The sequence below is a fragment of the Anabas testudineus genome, chromosome 16 (genome assembly GCF_900324465.2).
Source record: "Anabas testudineus chromosome 16, fAnaTes1.2, whole genome shotgun sequence".
NCBI classification, from domain to species: Eukaryota; Metazoa; Chordata; class Actinopteri; order Anabantiformes; family Anabantidae; genus Anabas; species Anabas testudineus.
The window spans coordinates 6,726,609-6,750,475 of NC_046625.1; the positions used below are offsets into that span (position 1 = coordinate 6,726,609).

A 23,867-nucleotide genomic window follows, 5' to 3' on the forward strand; every position below is an offset into this window, starting at 1 on the left:
AATGGGACATTGAGCTAAAGGTCAAAGGGTTTTACGGCACAGCATTTCTGCCAGAAACAAACAGCACACATAAACCATATACATAAACCATATACATAAACCATATACATAAACCATATACTACATGACGCACAGCAAATGTTCACGCATAAAAAGACAATTCAGCTTAGTTAATCAATCTGTCCACAGTTGTGATTAATGCTATAAAATATTTTAACAACTGATATTGCAGTTTAAGACCATATAGCTATTTTATATTACAGAGAGCTGAATTTCACATTAGCCACATTTTATCCACACAATATGATATTTTTATGGTCAAACAGCTGGAATTAAATACAATATATATCCTATCATATAAATGAAAATTACAATTTCTGAATAGCAACATAGCAATATATATATTAGCAACACATATATATATACTATATAATAACAATTGTTAATTGCACAAAGTCCTTTTTGTCTCTTAATATTACTCAATGATCCACAAATCTACTCCACTGACAGCAGCAATGTTGAGTAAATATTCAAAAGAAACACGTCTTTGTTTTAGAAATAAAATTAGCTGAACTCACCATCAGGAAGTGTTGAAGTTGACCCGTCTCGGCGTCGTCCTCGGTCACTGGAGCTGTAGCAGGTTAGCAGCTACATTAGCCCAGCTAACCGTTCAACATGGCTCCTGGATGACAAATGTTCTCGACTCACAGCCGTAGGTACAACACTTAGCGTTTGTTTTGGTAGTATAATTTAAAAAGTCTCCATCTTTTTACCAAGCTAACAACAAGCTACTGTCGTCGCACCAACGGCCTGTTGGTGATGGCGGTTAGGGGGTTGACGAGCTGCACCTGTTAGCTTGTCAGTGTTAGCTTCTCTGAGGAGCAACTCGCTGGATTTTCGGCTGATTTCTCTTTTTTAATCCACCATCTCTGTCCCAAATTGTTGCCTCAGGTCTAATATCTAGCCTCCCCACCGTTAATGTAAATTCAGATTCTCTACAAGAAATTGACATAATGGAGTTAGCTAACTAGCTAATTAGCTAATTCGGTGAAGTAGCATTGACGCACGTTAGTTCTGACGTTTGTGTCCATTTAATAGAAGCCCCGCCCCCTCACCTGGCCAGGTAGGTAAGCTGTTGTTGCAACAGATAAAGACGCGGTGTTATCGTACAGTGTATAAGCTACACATCTGTACATGTACTGAAGATAAGATAAAAAAAATCTTCCATAGGCATTAAGTTGGGTTGAGACCACCAGCTGCAACATACTGTATAGTCTGTTATATGTGTATTTTCCAGCATAAATACAGAACTCTGCACGGTTAAAGAATAAATCTATGGGACCCACTGTCGCATATGTATGAGTTGTTTGCAGTTCCACAAAAAGAGGGACAAAAGCAAAGATTAGAGAAAGTCGTCAAAAGGGTAATATTCATTTATGCAGCAGAACTTTTTTCCTACTCCACTAAACATCTAATGACGCCTCCGATTTCTCTTGCGACCCCTTGGAGAGCCATAAAAACAGATAGCTATTCCTATCCTGTGGAAATTCGGGTTTGTAGTGTTATTATCCTGTATTTTTCTCAATTCATGGTACACACCATCTGAAAGCCTGACATCTGAGGGGTGGAGGGATTCTTGCACACATTCACAAATCAGAGTACACACCCTGAGATACAGTTTTGCACACACATTTGCTTTAATATTGCTATAAGAATACCAACTATTGCCTTTAGCCTTTATTGAACACTGCCAAAACAAATGTGGGTTTTCTTTATTTTAATTTCATGCTGCTGGAATGAGGCTGTATGGGTGAACAAAAGTCACATTTTTAATTTGTCATATTAAAATATTTCAAATTTCCTGATCTCAGAATTATCAGACGACTTCTACCGCTATCACCAAGATGAAGAACATACTTTATTATAAAATAAAACACAAACGTCTCTAAATGAAAAAAAAAAAAAAACAGGGAGCTATTTCACACACCAGAAGCCATATATTTATTGAGTGTACCTGTTATTCAGGGTGTGAAATACTAACTAAATTATATGCAATGTGTCAGAAGCTGTATTTATTATCACCTGCTTATCACCAATGTGAACATCTCTTTGTCGTGACAAAGACATGACAATTATTTCTTTAACTGGCCAAAAATAAGCTATTTTAGCTAGTCTCATACACACATATATACATATATGTGTTTATATATATTGTTATCACTATATGTGTAAATATGTCAGACTTGGAAATGACAGAAATGTGTTTGAGGTCATTTTGAAATGTGTTCTGCAATCTGAGAGCAGAGTGTCCTGCTGAGCACCTACAGTATCTTACCACCATATTTTTGGGATCTGTTTGATTATTGTTATACATTTGCATTTAAAATGTGAACATCTGCTCATATATTGTAATCAGATATTTAAAATTTCAACCATCAATGTTTGTATTGGCTTCAAAAATCCAATTTCAGTCAGGCTACAAAATGAGCATTGAAATCTTTTTTGCTTTATTTAGCACAGACATTCATGAACGCCCTCAGGGTGCTAACACTGCCTCGGCCAAATTTTATCACATATCTCCATCCTCCTCCCATCTCCGTCCCCCAAATGTCTCCAATCTTGTCATTGCTGAAGTCAGCCCAACGGGAATGATTTGCAGTTTGCATAGATGTTTTTTTTTCACCCATGCACATTGTAGTTCTCTATCCCCATTTTGCCAGTTTCTATACAAATGTGATACCAGGATCTGAACCAACTCCAGACTAAAATGCTCTGAAAAACAGATTTTTGCAGCGCTCATGCATAATGGATTGAAATAAAGACAGTGGGTGTAGTGGTGACTAATAACATCTACAGTCAGCGTCATGGCCTTAGAGCACAGTGACTGAAACAATCATAATAATAATGTGTTTTTCCTTTGCACCTTTAAAACGAACCACCCTCTCTTGAAAGTGGTTGGTGTCTGGCAGCAGTTCCCAATGCTGTAGATCATTTTGCTGGTCAGGGCTTTAATGAGACACTTCAAGGGTTCTTGCCATCTATATTTCACAGACTTTCTTCAGTTGTTAAAAATAGGTTAAAGGGAATATTTGATGTGACTTGCATAAATGCGGCATTGCCAGGTTTGATTTGTCTGCTGTGTCTTCTCTGTCACTTTCTCCTTCAGTTTCACAATATAATTCTTTGTTTCTGTCTCCATCTCTGACCCTCCCTCCTTTCCTGCAATCTGTCCTGCTCTGCTGCTCTGCCACCCTGTGATTCAGCATATCAAGGAGCTGTCGCTGGTTCAGAGCGTTTGCAGACCTCCAGTAAGTTTCACGCCAGGGCCTAATAAAAAGTGTCCCCTTTCATTTTCTCTGCCACCCTTTGAAGTTCTTCCCTGCACCGGTAAACGAGGTAGGGCTGGGTGCCTTTGAAGACGGTGACACAACAGTCCTCGATGCTGTGGATGCTGAACATCATAATCAAAAGAAATGGAGGGACCAAAAGGGAGCAGTGAGTTGACAGGGTTTGTTTGTCAGGCAAGTTTATGTGCATGTGTGGGATGGATTGACAAAGTTTAAGAAAGACAGGGCATAGTTGCTGGGGCCAGGGACACAAACGCTTGCTTGCAGCCATTCATTTATTCTGGATTTAGTCCATCTGTGAGGCATCTCATATCAGCTGTGGCGCTCTTTGGCCTAGATTAGGCTCCACCTTGTGCAGGCATCAAGACATTTTCTGATCAGGATAGCTGTTCATTTTCACGTCATGCTACTATTCTTCTGAGAATTTTGGCACTGTGTTCATCCAGAAAACCGCTGTGGTTTGATTGTGTTTACCTGACAAGGACATCTAGTGGCCATGTGAATTATGACTGTTGTGGGAAGTGGGAACCAAATCAACAAAGCATGTAACTCTGACCATCAGTAAGTGGTGATTTCTTTGCACAGTGAACATGATACCTTAAAACAAAGTATTTCTCTTGCTGTAATCATGATAATGACTGTCAAACCGCGTAGTTTGTTAGACTCAAACCAAAATCTGGTTGGTTAACTAAAAGCCCAGTACTCTATTGAGAGTATAATAAGTCACAGAAATTTAGTGTCCAAACATAAACAAACATTTACAACAGCAGAAACAGTCATCGTGAAGCGGTGTAGGGCCACCAGATTGAAAGAAAAAATATGTTGTTTATAAGGCAATGAGAATTTGTTTTTTACTGCACAGTAGTTATGAGGACTTATTTTTCATTTTTATGCATTTACTCTCATCTGTCATATCACTGTGTAGATGGGTTATAATCAAGCACTTACTGGAAGTTGGAAGTAAAAACAACCATGCAAAATTGGGTTAAAGTATAGTTATGTTTTCTCAGATCTCAGCAAAGTAAAACAACCATGAAAGAATATTTTGAGCTGATTAAACATGGTGAAGGTTGTAAATTATTAAAGATTATATCACTTTTAGATTCAGGTTACATTTAAAAATATATATATGGTCCTTGCAAAACAACATAAATGATTTTACTACCATTTTATATAGGAGAAGAAATTACCAATATAAAATCAAGCTGCATCGTCATGTCTTATGTAGTGATGTCAGGTTTAATTCTATTAACATTAAATTAACCAGTATCTTGCAATTGTGTCTGCATAAGTACAATCAAGATGCAATACAATACACACTAAAATCCTCACACACAAAAAATTAAGTTTCAATTTGAAATAAAGTTTTATCAGCATGTAATAGCATCAGGGCCTGTTGGCTGCAGAAATGTGCTGAAGAATTACATGCTGCTATTTTTATCTAACTGATATTTCATTATCTCACATGGAGCAGATCAAATTTTCCAACATGAATCACTCAATAAAACGAAAGCCCAACTGTGGCGAGTTTATCATAATCACATCATTGTGCTGAGGGAAGCAGGGGGTTGAGCATCTGAGTGACGGGTAAACAAAAACGTAAGTGTTTTAATAGAACAACACACACTCCTGTGATAGCCTACACCACTAAGCAGAACAAGATCATTATAAAAAAAACATGCCACAGTCTCTCAGATTCATTCTGAGAATGGGATTTGACAAGACCTCACGGCACACGTATCTCTCACTTCCAGGCTGTATCGCTTCAGTGCTTTGACAAGTGAGAGAATAGCAGCTGAAGGAATGACTTGTCAGGAATTGTTCGCTTCCAAAACAAGTTTGCCACATATTCAGCTTTTGTACTGGCCTCTGCTGTTTCCTCCAGGAGATGCCTCTCCTTACTGTTCTCTGTCTCTGTGCTTTCCTGGATGAAGTCGATTTTTTTTTGTCTATTATGGTGCCAGTTTGCTTAAGAGTTAATTAAGCCCCTTTCATTGTTTAGTTTCACTTCCTGCCAGTATTGGAAGAAAACTAGAGAAGTCCTTATTAGCGTTTTAGCATGCAGAGAAAAATGAGAAACCGATGTCATCAAACAAACATACTTAGTTGTTTCATGACCTGACTCACCGATCTGTGGAGATTTTACTGAAATCTCTTTTCATATCATAAGTAATTAGTACTTCTTCTGGGCTGCTGCTTTGCTCTGCACTTCCTCAGCTTCCTGATCCTCTCCCCTTCACCTATCATGCTTCTTGACTTTGTAGTGCTAAGGAACTCTGCGCATTTTTATGAAGCAACAACCGCCTCAAAGTCCCTACCGTCTGGAGTGGACCTACTTTTTGATATCAGTTTTATCTTTGCCCAGCATGAGGGAGAACATTGAGTGTGTGCAGTACACTGTGTTGATGAAAAATGCTTTTCTCCTTTTCATTTTTCTTTCTCAAGGCTTCTTTTTACTTTTCATCTGAACATTTTCCTCCTGTTTACCACTTGCTAATTTCCTGTAGCTCAACTCGACTCTCTATCATCTCCTTTCCTTCTCCATTTTGTTCTCATCCTTCATTCTTTCAACCATGTCTTTCTACTGACTGTTTGCTCATTTGTACTCTCCTAGCCATGCAGCTTCAAGAGGAAGCAAAGTTTGGCACCTCCTTCTCTCCAACATGGGTAAAAGAGGGTGACAGCCTCACTCTGCAGTGTACTTTCACCTCAGCACCGCTGCCCTTCCAGCAGGACATCACCTGGTTCAGAGACGGTAAGTGCTGTAAAAGATTATTCTTGCTGTATAATACAGAGTTTTGGCAATTTAGATGTGCTCTGTAGGTTTCTCAGTTGTTTTTTTTATTCTCCAGGAATACAGCTTCATCAGTCCAACAATGTAGACATAAAGATGGTCGACAACAAGGCCAGCATCACTTTAAAGGCTGCACACAAAGAACATGAAGGTGTTTACACAGCCAGACTGAGGACGTGGGATGGAATCCAGGAGCACAGCGCTTTTGTCTATGTCACAGGTTGGGACCAGTGTCAGATGTTTTTCATACTCATAGTTAACACATGGGTATTTGTTGTGTTCTACAATTAAATGTTTAGCATGTTGATGGTATCCAAGTTTGATTTTAAACCCTGGAAGTGGTAGTTTGGCAAAACGGGTTCACTGATTCATTTTTTAAAGCTTTTAACTGCATCTAATGGTCTTTACCAGTAGATGTATGTTACTCACCTGCCATGAAAAAACAAAGCTCCATATTTTATGGGTGACATGGCAACTGAGCAAATAACATTTAGGGAAATACACAGGTTGTAATATTGTGGTGGACAGGGGCCATACATGTCATATATGTACATACAACTCAGGTCCATGCTTATGAACATTTTGGATAGTGGAGAAATCGGTGACACAAATGAGATGATGATGAGGTGGTGAACTGAGGCCAGATTTCATAATGCTCATTCATGTTTAATTTTATTTAATATCAAACCAATAACAATGCAGCAAACACTATATAATGCAAATGCATCACTTCAGGCTACCTAATAGGTTTTAATTGCTGCCTTAGGAGCAGGAGATCATATTTTATACACTTTTACTCATTATGTCAGAGTCCTCTGTAAACAGCCTGCCAGAGCTTTGTTCTGAAAAGAAAAACACATCACAACACATGAAAAACCCTCACAAATGCTTAGGACAGACCCTTGCATTAAAAAAATGTTTTTGCAGATAGAATCATCATTTGTTGTTCTAGGCTGGATAAATGGTGTTTTCACTGTAACGTCCTTACAAAACACAATTTGTATTCACTAGAATTTAGCTCTACTTTCATTTCCTGTCAGCAAACTACGCTGATCCATACAGGGAGATTGCACCATCAGTCAAGCTGTTCTGCAGGAGAGGGCTTGTTAACTTTGTTCAGTGAAAATATATATTCTATACAGACCGCTACATTGCAGCATCCATACAGTATAAACCTGAGAATAGCTCTCACTTGACTCACTGAATATTTAAAATGTGTAAGTGCAGCTTGTATGATCTTCAATATAATACCCAGGGAAGCTTAGGAACAGTACATATTCTACCTAATGTGCAACTGAATTATTCGTGAGCATGATTTGCAAAGATTAACACATACTAGTCCAAACACACACCTTTACACAAACTTTACTAAAAGAACCCCCTTAAGATCTCTTTTTATTACAGAGCTGAAGCTAGTAATTAGTGAATCATCGAACTCCATTGGATTTATATTTTCTTCTTTATTCGGCCATCATACAGTATTTGCATTACAAATAGGAGGTACAGGAGTAAAGGGAGGGAGAGAGGATAGGGATGCAAACTTAAAACAGGAAAGAGATGCCCTTGATGTTGACTTGAGTCTTTTGTTAAAAAACAAAAAAACATCTATTCTTAGCCTCAAGAAAAAGATTTGGGAACATGTCACATCCTATCACTCCCATCCACTTAGCATAATTTGCTCATTTCTTTTTCTCCCTTCTCTCTGTCGCATCACATCCCCTGCTTGTGATCTTATACTATGTGCTCAGTAACATGTAGGGCTGCAAGTATCTTTTTTTTTTATTTACTGATTTATTGTTCTGGTTATAAAATGTCAGAATATACTCAATATTTCATGACAAAAGAACAGAGGATCAGTAAAATGTTCCCTTTCACTTTTTGACCCAAATGATATAGTGTTTAATTGTTGATTGTTAAATTCTGCTTTATCTCCTAAGTGTTAGTTTATATTAAACTGTAGGTATTATAAGTATAGTGTAAGTGTTTTTTCTCGTCTTATCAACTTTCCTCTTTCTCTACTCAGATGCGTCAGCTGCAGTGCTGGGAGGTCCTGCCTCTCCTCTCTCTGTCCAGGTATCAGATGTCAACAAGGACTATGTCTTCCTTACCTGGCAACCACCCAGTGCTGATGGAGCCTCACCTGTGCAGGGTTATTATGTGGAAAGGTGAGGAGTAGTTGGATAGGTCATCAAAATCAAATCATCAGGATAAAGTGTGGTCTTATCATGCAATGTTCCTCAGGAGAAGGAGTTTTTTAAAATATTATGAAAGATGTTCAATTTACATTTTTATGTAGATTGAAAGAAATTGGAGTCACTCTGGTAAATTATAAATATATAGAAAAATAAACTATAATAGTCACAACACAATTTTCTTGACCTTTAACTTATCCTGAAAACTCAAGCTAACATTGGAAAAGTGAAATTTTGTCAGTTGGTCTTGCCAAAAACAAAAGATATTTACTTTGCTTATAGGTTTAGACAGAGAAAAGCAGCAAATTATCTTAAGTAAGAAGCTAAACTCAGAGATAGACCACTTAATCAATATCAAAATAGTTTCTGGTTATTATCATTATTAGTTTATTTACAGTTCATTGTATGTTTTCAACATTTAATTGAATAAAATATCCTCCATATTTTTATGGGGGGGGGGGTTCTTGTTCTATGTTAACTGATATTTACAGCCACTCAGACAATAGGACAACCTCATCTTGGTCTGTGTGCGGCTGGTGCGGTAATTGGATTGGAGCAAATTAAGATGGTGGTGGTGGTGGCTAATATCCACTTGGCAGCATTCGTATGAGATGGATGGTATACATAGTAATTATCAGCCTTTAACAGTGTGTTAACAGCAGAGTCAAAGACTCCTGGAGAAAAACAGCTGCGCTTATCACTAACACCAATCAATCAAGACTGTCCTGCACGTGTATGTACGTGTGTGTGTGTGTGTGTGTATCTGTGTGTCACTCTTGTTTGTAATGTGTGGAAAAAGAAAAACGTATGCTTGCATTTCTGTAACTGTCTAGTTCATTTGTGCATTAGCGTGTTCATCTTCATGTGTGTTTGTTATAGTTAAATGTTAATTAAATGTGTATTTTGTGTGCGTGTTATTTTTGTTTGTTCCTTCTTATCTTATGTATTCAGTGTAGAAGTCCTCTCCTGAATGCTATTGGTTATTGGGTGAGCAAAGAAAAATGTAAGATAACTTCCAGTTCCCTAGCAACCCCCTCGTGGTTAGAAAACTGTACTCTTTTCTGTCTTTGTTTACTGCAAGTGGCAACAGTTTGTTATCCATGTCGTATAATTTGAGCTCTTGGTCTACTTTAAAAAAAAACTTTTCTGTGTTGGGAGGCCCATTATTTTCACATTATGATCAATCATAAGCCTTGGTGGGTGTTTTCTGACTTAGATGTGTTGCTGTGTGGACTACAATGCATTACAACTGTTTTTATTAAGTTGTACCCCGCAGACTGCACATAAGGTTCTTCAAACATCATGTATTTTCTGCTTTGTTTATGTATTTTTCTAATACATTTCTCTTTGTATGTTCCCGTCTTTCATTGTGTAAATAGACCACTGCATTAATGTCATACATGAAGAATTGAGTTGAGTCTTTTATTTTCTTTCTCTCTATCTCAGACGTGACCTTGACAAGGGGGAGTGGGTTTGCTGCAACGTACATATTCAGAAAATGTGCCACTATCCTGTGTTTGGGCTAAAGGAAGGAACTCTGTACCAGTTCAGAGTTTGTGCAGTTAACAAGGCCGGTGCAGGGCGTCCCTCCAAGGCTACCAACCCCGTCCTGACTGTGGACCCCCTGGAACACACCAGGACCATGGGTACCACATTTACACACTCTTGTTTGTGTTGTGATAATGGTGCATCAGCATTTAATTAGCATAGTGCATGTGTTGCTTTGTGGGTAAAAAATGCACCACATTTTGTCAAGGAAGAAGAAGAATTACAAAAGATGCTGTATGTAGTTCTAATCTGCCAAATTTGATCAGTTTATTATGAGTACAAAAATATTACAGGCATGCAGTGCTAAATTGGTATTAAAAATTGAGCTTTATTTGCACTACAGCATTGTTATGTAAAGCTTGTTGGCAGTATGGGAATGCACATGTGGGGCCAGCTAGAAAAAAAAAGTAATGGACATGTGCAATGGGCTTCAAAATTACAGGCCCAAAGCAAATAAACTTATTTTGGTGTATGTACCAGGTGAGCTATTTTCATTCAAGTTAGTGGGTGTCATTCTTAGTACATCCATGGCTGGGTCAACATGAGTAAACTGCTGCTGGACTTTTACATCTGCAAGTCTAACAAATACTATTATTCCAAAATACTTACTACCATTTGGATGATGGTGACAAATTAAGTTGAGATCTGAAGACTGCTCAGGCCGTACACACAGACTCATTATTTTCACGCCCTTCAAACCATTCACTGACCTCCTGTGTCTTGTATTGAAGCGCTTGCATTCTTAATATTTCACTCATTTTAATCTGTCACTCATCGCATCCCCTAATATAAAAAGCCGCAATATGTTAGCTACTCGTTCTGGCTGGTCACCTCACCTGGAAAGAAATCAGCACTTCCAGATAAAACAGATGTAAATGTGCACATGTGGATCTCATTTTATTTATACAGTCGGAGGGTTTTGCTGTAACTAATACATCCTGGACTGGTACATTTGTTGTCTTTGAAGATTACCTTTAAAGGGGAAACACTATATACTCTAGAAGGATGAAAACGATCAAATGTGTTGTAATGTAGTTTAGTGAGTGTGTGTGGGACTGTGACTGTGTGTGTTAGAGGGAGGACAGATGGGCTCTGGTTCTGATGTGGATCATTAAACACAGATGAAGGACAGACAGAAGGTTGACTTGCCTCCGGCCTGTTCTCCCTCCTTCCATGTTGCTCTCTCACCCTCTTGTATCTCTCCGTCTCTGGCTCTCTTACCAGTGGCTTCTCCTCTAACATTATCACTAATAGTGTTATCATGGGCTCTCATATAACTTCATTACCCTGATGTGTCTTCCGTCTTTATTCTTCCTGCTCCAACCTACCTCTCTCTCTGCCTCTCCTTCTTTTTTAGTGGTCAAAGTTGACAAAGAAAGGACGATCACCATCACAAAAGATGAGCTGGAAGGTAAGAATGCTGTGGTTTATTTCAGTGTATAATTTAACCATAAAAAAGATGACATTTGAACATTTTCACCCCTGATTTCAAGCTGCATCCATGTTGTTCTGGCACACCGGGTGCCGCCGCCTCCGCCTGTAGGTAGCCTCGGGCTTGTGGCCTAATGCATCTTCATATTATATTTAACAACGAGGTTCAGTAATTGTATAGCTGAGCCAATGAGCATTTGTTCAATTTTCAGAAGGGAAAAGAATGAACACTCCCTGATGGTGTGCTGGTAAATGCACATTAATGGCCTGAGGTAGTGTGGATGCCTGTGAAGAGGGCTGATAACCTTGGCAATGTAACTCACAGACAGGCCGAGATAAAGGAACAGGAGGAGGAACAGTGAGAGTGATTCTTTCTTTATTCTCTTTTTAATGGAGGTTTTAGGCTTTAGTGTAAAAAGCATGTGTGCTGTACATGTGTGAAAAAGAAAGCAGGCATGTGTGCAGCTTTGTAGTAATGCAGTGACAGGGAGCATAACAGAGTTACACTGAAACAAACATCAGTCTTTATCAATGCTGTGTTTGAGTCCAAAGAAAAAGAAAAAGAATAATATTAATGTGTTGTACATTTTTGATTGATGTAAAATGGAGCATGTTTTTGCAGTTTTATAGCACTAGATGAATTTATAAACAATTTTGTTTATTCAGAGATAAAGGAATTTGCTGCAAAACTGTATAAAGCAGACGTTCTTCAACAACATCATCGTATTATAAGTACTGATCTCAACTCCATGAGTTAATAGAGCTCAGGCGACTAACTTGACCAATGACAATGTCACTTTTTTTAGTTACGTGTTTTTGATCATTGTCCTTCCTTTTTTCATCTAAAAGTTAATGTGCTGTGTGCAAAACTGTCTCTCAATCCTGCACTGTTCGCCCTGTATGGGTTGAATGTCAGCCCTTTAACCTCATAGTCCTGTTTTCATGTCCAATCTAATGTGCTTCGCTACAGAGCTATGAAAAATGTTCCACTCCTCACAGACTGGGCTGCACACACACACACACACACACACACACACTCCGACGTGATAGCTCTACCACATCAGTATTTTTCATTTCACTGCACTCTCTTTGCTCTGGAGTTCCTTTCTGATCCCCACTGCAGTTCCGCAAGTCTCTTTAACTCTTCAGGGGCTACAAACAGAGAGACAAGACTTGCACAAAAGCCACAAACCTGTGAATAAATCTGAACACTTCCTTTGTCCTTGGCTGACTCGGATTGTCACTGAAAGTGTGCTGACTCAAGCTAATTTGACTATAAAGTACATTATCTAGTGTGTTATGTATGAGGAATAGAGGTGAGATTGGGGCCATAAGTTAAATCTAATCCATTGTATGCTTTTATTCAAATCCAGGAGACAAAGGATAAAATTTCCCGTTGCAAAGATTTAACAAAAAGCGAAGCAAAAGCGCACCTCATCCAGCACTTTTTGGACTCCACTTTCATTCTCTCTGACTGTTCTCACCTTTCTCTTTATCGTCCTCCTCCAATTCTATTTGCTCTGCAGGTCAGGTCAAAGCTCCTTTTCCTCCCACAAACATCCACGCCTGCGAGGTGAGCGACACCTACGTTGTGCTGAGCTGGACGGAGCCTGAACCCAGAGGCAGGGAGCCGCTCCACTTCTATGTAGAGCGGGTCAGTCTTTACTCCCACGCACCCACACATGCAATGTTTATATTACAATAACTTGAATACAGCAGTCCTACGATTTTAACATTGATTTTTCACCTCTGGGGCAGCCTTTAGTTTTAGGTTGTGTCGAAGTGCACGAAGAAATAAACTTGCAGAGACTTGGAAAAAGGATTGAAATACGTAGGTAATCCATCACTAAGGTTTTATTACTGTTTGGTAATAAAGAATGGGACAGCATGAAGGGTTTTGAAAGCTGGTGCACTCAGTCAGGACAGTCATAGACAGCTGCAATTTGAGCTACTCACACTGTTGTACCTGCACTGTACTGTATACTGTCAGTAGATCAAACTCAGCATGTAAAGTGCATCAGCAGTAGATTGAAGCATTTTTAAGCACATTTAACGTTTACTTTTGACCAAATGTGCGGTTAAATGTCTCTGAAGCTTCATCTCATCTTAGTCTTGAGGTAAGTATGGGCCCTGCCCAGGAATAACTAATAAGTATACAGTGCATGTCTTGACTACTACCCTGCCGGGACATTTTCTTTGTTGGTCCTAGATGCTTTTTTAATTCATCTTCTGAACTTTAAATTTGTGACCAGCAAATTGTCTCAAGATCTGTGAGTTAAATTGAAATTGTGTAAATACGAACTGTGACCAAATAAATAGGGCAGACTACCACTGATGACCACTTTTAGGCAGGTTTGAGGGGGGCTCTCCAAGTTAATTTGTAGACCACATTTTATTTTTATATTGACAATGAATGAAAACTTGTATGTTAAAGGAGTCATTGCTAGTAACAAGCCAACAAAATGATTACCCACATCGGCAGTTTCTGTTAAACTGCTCTGCTTCAGTAGCTTTTTCGATTGAGGTTTACTTTCAGCTAAAAAACAAACGTGCAGTAAATTGCACTGGTAAGTTAGGAACCAGCTGGACTAACAACTCTCATTTAGCAGCTTGAGAGGCACATATTTCCTTCAGGTGTTGGTGGAGAGTGAATATTGGACTTGCATCCATCTTGTTGCCAGAAACCTGACTACAAATGAAGGCTAATAAAGCTCTGTATCTGCAGAGGAAGTGAAAATGCTGTGGAGCTTTTTGGTCTTGTAATTATTATTACCTACAAATCCAATGAACATCAGGAACAATGTTCTTGCATCCTCCAGTTGTTTCTTGTGCTTATTCAGGCCGAAGCTGCAGCTTGAGCCAAATTAACAGAAGGTTCTGGACTACAGCACTAATTAAAGACACAAAGAAAAAATACACACACACTCTTACACTACTGTGTCAGTTTCTATGGGAATTTATAAACTCATTAAAAACAAGCAGACCTCGATGTTTCTCTTTCATGCTGTGCACTTTGACATGGAGGTTTTGATTTCCTTGATTGTGGTTTTCTGTTTAAAACTACCTGACCTGTTATGAAAACTGCAGTACAGTCACGTAGCAGTATTACAATTATGGAATAAAGGTCATCTGTGTTTTTTCAGAGTCAAGATTCAAAGTTCAAATAGCAAAATAATGGTCGAAACAACAAAAATGAGTTTTCTTGCAACATAACAAAAAAATTGACCTGTTCTTTTCAACAATAAAGGGCCTCGGCTGTTTAATATCAACTCAGACACCCAACAGCTTCAAGCTCCAATAATCAGAAAACTGCCACAGGAAATAAATGTTTATTGGACTTTTAGAAGTTAGTGAGGTAATAAAACTGTCAAATCTGTCAAAGGCATCTGAAATGACTAAAGTCTGCTTTTTCACTTCCGCTTATATAATGAAGGGCACATTCAAATATCCCTTTCGCCCTTGAGCAACCAACTGATAATCACTGATCTCTTTGACATTCCCTGTTCTATTGTTAGGCTTTCCTCTTAAAAAATGGGAGTCTGGGCAGGAAATGATGGAAACACAGTAGTGAAGAACAGAAAAGTAGAATCACTGCAAATTGTAGCAGCATCAGCCAAAATGTTTAGAAAAGATGTCAAGGTGAGTCACTGGTTGTCCACAATTTACCTGAAAATTGACAAAGTTTTTTCTATCTGCAGATTGTTCTCTTTGTCATTCTGAGGACATATTTATGTTTCTGCCTCCTTTTTACAAATCCCACTAACCTGCCAATCTTTATTCCTCTTTGCCCTTGTCTGTATGCTATATGGTTTGCTCTAAACACAAGACAATCATCATTTAACTGCAGAGTAAGTGGTGGAACAAAACTGGAATGAATTATGGGACTATTTAAAGAGCGTTTGTCAGTCTTGGCAGCAGGTTGAATCTTCCAGCATATTTCAAGGATGCCGAATAATAAACACGTCCTTGAAACACATAGTGCTTTTGAAATTATCTTTGTGTTTTTCTAATGTCGTACTTGTATCAGTCCCTGGCAGGAATGAGCAGCTGGGAGCTGGCCAGTCTGGACATGGTGGTAAACTCTCCCAGGTTTCCAGTGTTTGACCTGGTCAAGGGCAAGCAGTACCGCTTCAGAGTGCGCTCCATCAACAAATACGGTGTCAGCGACCCCTCCGAGCCAAGCGAGCCGATCTCCTTGGGAAAGCCACAAGGTGAGTGAAAATGTCCTGCAGCACATTTATCACCCTGCATGTTGTAAATGTCAATTAGATTTTCTAGCGCTACTTCTTTTACCTACTGTAGTGAACCTAAAGGAGGTTGTGCATGCACAGTTTTATGATGTGAAGGACAGACATTATGTGGATGTTCACCTTAGATCTTTCCACAACCCGTGATGTCTTCTGTTTGTGTTGGATCACAACATGCAGTTATACTTCAAGTTTAAGAAGTAGAGTGAGTTTAGTAAGATTAGAGAAGCATTAATGTGGCCGAGGGGATATTTGATCTAAAGCCAGCGGTCAATACAAATACAAAAAGAAAGTAATGACTAAAATGTTTCACTACTAAAGTAAATACATTGATATCAATCATCAGAAACTTTATGTTTTGACTTTATGTAGCCTCAAACGTTTAATTTCTGACTTTCTCAATACACAGTATAGGTGTACTGCATGTGAATCTTCTATATCAAAGAAAGAATGAAAGGGATTCTATTTTATCTCACTTTTTCTTTGATCTCTTCAGCGTTCCTAGTTTTTGCTGATGGTTTTTCATCTGTTTCTCATCAGCTCTGCCAGCTCCACCTCACTCTGTCATGGCCATCAGAGACACTGACACTTCTGTGCTGCTGCAGTGGAAGGAACCCAAAGAAAAAGATGACATCCTGGGATACTATCTGTACTACAGTGAAACTGACAAACAAGACTGGAAGACTGTTAACAACAAGCCATTAACCAAAACCAGGTGACACTGGGCACACACTGAAGCATTTTTATTTGTGATAGGATGTTAGCTGTGATGTTTCCGGTTAGCTGCAGGAAGAATAGTTGGTACTTTGCTGCTGTAAATGATTTAAATCAGAGTTTTCCAACCAGATGGGCGCACAAAAAGAATCACAAGATAAATCTGAAAGGGTGTGAAATGACAAATAGGATTGGAAAGCAGAAATCTTTGTTCTTTCTTTTGTGATTTAATGCATATTTTCAGTCCTCTCCTTTTTACAACAAGCAGACTGCCAGGTACAAGGAGTTACAAGTAGGCATTCCTTTGTTTTAAGTAAGAAAACAAATATGTAAGATTGAACTCCTTTGTAGAAAAGATTAGAATAATTTAATCTACTCATCAGAGGCTTGTTCTATGGAGGCCTAAAAAGGACACAAGAGGAAATAAATAAATAAATGAACATCATACTAAAAATAAATAAATATATAAATTAAAAAGAAACTCATTTGAATGTAATTGATAAATAAATGGCCAATGTTCACAGATACAGAAATATGAAAACAAATAAAGATAAATAATAAAAAAAATAATAAATTAATTTATTAATTTACACTACACCCCCAGACATTTATATGAGGTATTAATTATTTTACTTATCTGTGTTCCTCTTGGGCCTCCATGTTCTTCTGGTAAATCAACAAAGAAATCTGTGTTGACGGTGCTTTTGCTAATTGGAGTCTTCTTTTCTGATGTGATTGTGCTTTGGATATAACCGATCCAGTTTCCACAAAGTGTTTTAGAGTAACATACACTGTTCCCTTCAGTGTAGCCCTGATTTGATGCTGAGAAAGCCTCTCTTTGCTCAGAATAACAACCTGACATCTGACTCTTTCACTTAGGTCTTATGCCATGATTCACAGTGTTACTTAGTCAGTAGTGTTCTGCTGGGAAATGGAGGAACAGCCATGTTTATAACAAAAGGAGCAACGGCTGCAAGTTGATTTATTTGAACAAGACATGAAATCCACTGGAGTGTCATCTGAAAGTGTGTTTCAGTGGAAGGGATAAAACTCAAGCAGATGTGACATCTTCAAACTTTCTGATTATTTCCAGCTTCAGTTAAAAATAACTATTTGATGGGGTCTCAGACTTTTGGACCCCACTATGATTATCTATTAGCTTAATAGGCTTTCAAGCAGGGAATCACATTGCACACATCTCCACACACATCTGCCTAAACTTCATCTCTCCTCCTCAGGTTTATTGTGCATGGTCTCAAGACTCGAAGGGAATACGTGTTTAGAGTCAAATCTGTGGGCCGAGCAGGAAACAGCAACTATTCAGAAGAGTCTCGTCCCATCATCATCAAATCAGCCATTTGTAAGCTCACAACTTAAACTTTCCAATCCTTTGATGCTTTTACTCACTGAGCAACACAAGGTTACTCTTGCACAGGTGAATTTTATTATTATTTTAAATTGAAATGTTGAATCTATCCACCTGACACATAAGTCAAAACATAAATGTAGTATTTAGAATAATATTCATCTTCTCTTGTCATGTGACTGTGAAATAAAGGTACTTATACAAAGAGTTTTGACTGGATCTTAAGATATATTCATGAGAACTTTTTTCCATGTCACTTCTTCTCATAATGTGGTTCGTTTAGAGATGTGCAGTGTTGACTGCACATCAACATCAACGTGTGTACTGATCCTTCTTACTTCCTACCTCTTGCTCTCAGATAATCTGCTTTCTGTAGCCTGCAGTAGAGTACAATGATATCTAATTTTGTTTACAATTTGCTGTCAGAATATTCTCTCATCTATTCTGCTTTTACCTGGGGATTAGTGGCTAAAATCCATTTTTTCTGAGGAATACATTTTAGTTAAATAGAATGGGGTATTTCTTTCATGCAGGCCTGGAGTTAGTTATTGTAGGAATTTGCAACTTTAGACTGAAGTTGTCGAAGAGTCTTTGGCATTTTTCATTCTAATTAGCAAGAATAGGTGCCTGCATAGCTTCTCTCTTCTATCACTTTAGATTTTTTACTTCATATTAAACCCCTTCTGTTTTTTCCAGATGTTCCTTCTGCTCCATCTGCCATCGCATTGCTGCTGTGCACCGAATCAGAGATGGTGTTGGGCTGGAGGGCACCTGCTTGTAATGGGGGAGATCCTGTACGTGGATACTATCTGGACCAGAGGGAAGAGGGCATGGATATGTGGAGAGAGGTCAACGTCAAGCCTGCCAAAGAGAGACAGCTGAAGGTCAGTAAAGCTGCAACGTGATGGCATGGATGCTGGTCGGTTGATTGCTCCACCACTGTGGTCCAGTGCCAGTTTATCTTAATGGGTGGATAAGCATTTGACCCACTTCTGGAAAGAATGTGAATTGAATTTAATGTTTCTAACTAACAACCTACTACAATCCTCAGTCTTGATAGATTTTTGTTAATTTAGTCGAATACCTGTGTATGTTTATTTCATATTTTTATTAATTAATTAATTAAATTATTACTTTGTAAGGATCTATTTACTACTTTGTTAAGATCTGGGGGGTTTTTTGTTTGTTTTTTGGGTTTTTTGTAAGTAAATTTGTGACGACAAAGCCAAAATAAGTCGACCATGATTCAAGAGTTTAAAAACCTTTTATAGGCAGTGTTTAAAGTTGATTTATATCTTTAGCTGATTCACAATATCTGTGTCCAATCACAATCATCTGAATAATGAGTTTTGTAATGCATGAACTGCGTTTATCAATCAGATGGTAATGTAAATTTGATTTAATTGCTGTTATTTGAGTCAAAACTGATATTTTGTTCGAACTGAATCAAAGTTTTGGGGTAAAAGAGTAAAAACCTTCACATGACAATAGATCTCTGAGTAACAAACAACACAACAAAGTAAAAAGATATCAGAAGGCTAAGCACAGGTGAGTGGAGACCTAGGTAAAGAAACAAAAGAAAGGTCTCCAGTACAGAGAAATGTGAAATTAGCACATTCGCCAGGTACAGGATGTTTCACTCTGATAAACAGCCCAGTGTCTCCAACACCTTTTAAAACCATTAAGTTTGAGTCTTAGCAAATAATAAACAATATCATTGTTAAGATGTTAGCATCACAGTGTCTCCTCTCTCCATGTGTAAACTCATAGGCTGATTGTGTTTTAAATGTACTGTTAAACTGTTCTTTTCACATTACATAAACACTAGATGTTTAGGGGATAATATAATGTTGCTGATATCTACACTGAGCAATGCTTAATAGCATAAAAAAGCTCTGTGTGTAATGAAGTGCAGTTGAACAGCAACAACAACCTGACCATCATTACCTTCACGAAAGGTAGGAAGTGTTGCAGACTGCATTAGTATTAGCTAAACTGAAGCCAGCTGTGGGTAAGTTATGTCTGAATTTAGCAGTTGCCATAAAATAATTGAAATATTGGCTAAAGCTGCTTCATCCCGATTGGATGTGTCACTAGGCAACAAGCAGTGTCCATGGAGACCCAGAGGAAAGTTAAATCTTTAACCTGTCTCTGGGAGATTACAGGTGCTCTGTAATTAGACATTGTGCAAATGTGTTATGTGTGAGTGGTTGTTTTTGGCTCCAGAAAAAAACAAAGACAAATCCAATTAGAAGGAAAATGACTGTGCTACTGTACATCAAGACTTTCTCCGCATGTGGTTGAGTGCAGGGTCTTCATCAGCAGCGGTTTTGTGCTGTTGTTTGAGTCCAGTTACTGGATTCAAAATAGAGAAATTAGATTATTGATTGTGCTGTAAATTTTTCTTTTCTTTTTTACACTTTTACAACTTTAGCTTTCAGGAAACAATCGAATTTAAGTACTAATCTGTAAAAATACTCCATTACAATATGACACTTAAAGTATTATCATCAAAATGTACTTTCAGTAATATTATTATTGTTATTACTGATGCAATAAACATGCATTTTCCTGCTGTAGTTGATTGATGTGCAGAGAGCTTTAACTTTACAGTTTAATAGTTTATTCCAGTGGTTTCCCCTCCTCCAGTGGGTCACAGAATAAATCTGACAAGATGATTAATGGGGCAGGAAAAAAGAAGAATCTACTGCTATAGGCTGGTTATTTATTAGGGGTCACAGGCCAATAAGCTTGTGTTTTCTGATATAAAATCTTGTAATGTAACTACTAACTATACAATTGGTGGAGAAAAAACAACAATTTCACCTTAAATCTACTCCAGTAGAGGTATTAAATACTTAAATAAAATACATGTAGCTCAGAATTGTGATGAAAGTTTACATTAATGTGAATATCAAAACCCCAAGCAGAGTTAAACCTAAGTTTCCTCTTAGAGGGTGAAAACAATAAATCTAATGCAGCCTGTTCGCCATCTGGTGGATGACTTTCTTTCACTCATTTTGGCAGAAAGCCTGTGCAAATTTTGGGGTGGACTGTGTATTAATCTGATAAGAAGTGTGGTTGGATAAGGATCTATATATGCTGATGGAGGTGGTAGCTGTGGGGAAATATGCTTTTATAGATCAATAAGGCTGAATCCTCTGTTTGCAAAGCAAATGTGTCTCAGGGCCTCAGCAAAAAATGTTGTGGCAGCAGCAGCAGAACTAAAACACTGTTAAATTCATGCTTGAGTCTGGAGAGGTGAAACTGTACAAGCTGGGAACTTTTGCTGGTGCGTAATGTCACAGGTTTTCCTCAGAGACAGCGGCACTGCAAGTGAGAAGGGAGTGATTTAAATTTACACATGTGGCTAAAAGCGCTGTTTGCCTTACTACTCATTGACACAGTGCTGTGTTCTTAATAAAGTTTCAAGCAGAGTCTCCAATTAGTTTCACAGTTGGTCACATTTCACAGCTCCTCGAACTGGATAATAACCCAAAATATTCACCTAAAGGCTCCAAGAATAGATAATAAAGAGTCCTGCTCTTGATCTACTACAGAGGAAAGAGCTGACAGGTGCATGTGAGAGAAAGCACCAACTGTGTGTTTGTGTGTAGAATCTCAAAGGTGCTGCAAAATATTAGTAACATTTTTGATGAATGCCAACTTAAACAGTGCAAGTAAACATTTTTGTGTGTATTAAACTTCTCTTGTGGACTCATTCTTTACCAACATTTTACGATTTCAGTGTTTATCGCCTGTCTTTCTCCACAGGTGTGCAACTTGTCGAGTGGCCACTTCTACCAGTTTCGTGTGTTTGCTGCCAATGTGGTCGGCGTTGGGAAGCCGTCTGAGGCCAGTGAAGCTTTTCTCTGTGAGAAGTGGACAAAGCCAGAGCCAGGTGAGGAGAAAATGTCAGTTCACTTAAAGTTTACAAGTTTAGAAATTAGAAATATAGAAATCTCTGTGCACACCGGTAGGTGTCAGGTATGTTAGAGGGCAGCTCGCCTTAAATAAAAGGGATGATATCTCACTTACCTGACATGGTTGAAGACAAATAAGGTACTCAATCGTCTCAAACGTGCACATCCTAAACTCAGATTAAAAGGGAGCATAGAAAAAGTTGCTCCTTCAGCAGATTAATAGCATTTCTGCACACTGAACCTCGAACATTTATAAAAAACATGTTTGAGTGGAGGAGGACTTCAGCAATTTCCAAACTATCTAGTTACTTCAGTCCATCCATCAGCTGGATGAGCCATTACTACTCACTGCTATTTTATTTTTATTTAAATTAAAGAGCATTTGTTCACAAGAAAATAAATAAAGAATAAAAACTGTATTTGTATATTATGCCATTAAATTACTAAGTGGAGGCAGAGGTCAGCAGTCAAGTGTATAATACAGTACAGTAGATGAAATAAGCTAGAGACAGGGATGTATGAATGATTTAACCTCTTATACTGCGTTGGCTGTTTGCTTGTTTCTGTGCTGCTGAAGTGTTTTTGAGCTCGAACCAAACTCACGACCTACATTATACATTATATTATTACAAGTTTGTTACAGGTTTGGGTTCAGGAAAATAGCAATTGTGTATGTATGTTTAGTTACAGTTAATAATAATGAATAAATTGATAATTGAGATGATGGGTTAGGGTGATGACAAATAACCCCCCTAAACACACCTCACACAGAGTAAAAAGACACGTCCATTAAGGAGACTCAGACTTAAAAAAATAGTAAGGAGACTCTTTAATCTTTATAAGTACATTGGATCAACGATGCAGTGTAAACAGAATGTGGAGTGTGTAAAAGCAACTTTGTCTACTGTGATTTAATTTATATAAATCAAACATATTTCTCAAAATATGTCACAAGAGGGTGTGATGATTTATCTCAACAGCAACATCCTCATTGCTTAAATGCAAACAACATTTTTATAAACTCTTCTGTCTCTTACACAACAGCCACTAAACGTTACGTTTAAAATGATTTTAGTGATATGATATGATTTTTAAAACAATAGAATAGGAGGACATACCTGACATACCAGGAGGGGAAAATCCTGTAATACACTGTACAGTTGTACATGCATTATTATTTCAATCACATACACCCTGAGCATTACCACACGTGCACAGGCTCGTCCACAAAGTCATTGCACTGTGTGGTGGCTCCATACGCAGCTCCACAGCTCATATCAGCATCTTATGACATTAATATTGGAAATGCAGAGAGGCTCTCTCACACATGCCACTTTTAAAGCACAGCTCATAAATCTTGGCAAATGGGCTTTCCTCCATGCTGTTAATAATTTATAAGTGACCGAAAATCATTAGGCAAATTAACTACCATGTGGCAGCATGAAGTCAGTAGGGGTAGATTAAGGAAAGTCACTGTACTGGTTGTGACTTTGCTGGTATGTCTGCTTCTTTTTGTTGACGCTTGTGACAAATAGGCCTTATTTTGGTTGGTTTATGGTCAATAAGAACCTAATTCTTCACACATGCGCACATACAATGTGTCAACCTGTCCGTCTACGACCCTTGCTCCTCTCTTCTAGGTTGCCCCTATGACCTGCAATTCAGGGAGGTGAGAGAGAGTTCCCTGGTGCTGCTGTGGGCAGCTCCATTATATGAAGGAAGAAACCCCGTCACTGGCTATTTGCTGGAAATCAGCCAGGGTGATGAATCAGACAAGTGGACTCGTTTGAATGACAAACCCATCTCTGACACACATTACAAGGTGACGAGCTTTAAAAGTCGTAAAGCATAAAACTTTATGTACACTCATACATTTAAAGCTTTATGTAATTTATTTGATCCATAACCAGATTAAAAAGGCCAACAGTTTCTGTATGGTTTGAAGTGTGAATGTGTTAAGTAACTGTAAGTGGATAAAAGCGTCTGACAAATGACTAAATTTAAATTCATCTAAAGTCCCATTTTGCTGAAACTCAAAGTACTTCATTTACTTCATGTTTCTGTGGCTGTAAAGGTTTAAATAGTTGATACTGAGTTATGACAATGACTAGTAAATATTTTATGTGTGTTTTGTGACATCCAGGTGTCAGATCTCCAGGCAGGTAAGACCTACCGTTTCCGTGTGTCAGCTGTCAGCAATGCTGGGGTGGGCTGTGCCTCCCTGCCCTCTGAGCCAGTCACAGCTCAGACGAAAACAGGTCAGTTATCATACTGTAAATACGATGCAATTCTACAAATAAAGCAG

The 23,867-nt window shown here is 38.3% G+C and overlaps 1 protein-coding gene across 1 annotated transcript in view; it reads left to right on the plus strand.

The window, feature by feature from the left end:
- Positions 1-23,867, plus strand: part of myom3 (myomesin 3) — a 47,017-nt gene that overhangs the window by 13,601 nt on the left and 9,549 nt on the right. The window contains 14 exon segments of the mRNA XM_026370030.1: positions 3,264-3,308; positions 5,962-6,102; positions 6,200-6,361; positions 8,165-8,306; positions 9,780-9,979; positions 11,239-11,292; positions 12,839-12,966; positions 15,340-15,523; positions 16,100-16,274; positions 17,512-17,633; positions 18,336-18,523; positions 21,414-21,540; positions 23,203-23,384; positions 23,706-23,820. Coding sequence (XP_026225815.1) covers positions 3,264-3,308; positions 5,962-6,102; positions 6,200-6,361; positions 8,165-8,306; positions 9,780-9,979; positions 11,239-11,292; positions 12,839-12,966; positions 15,340-15,523; positions 16,100-16,274; positions 17,512-17,633; positions 18,336-18,523; positions 21,414-21,540; positions 23,203-23,384; positions 23,706-23,820 — 1,965 coding nt within the window.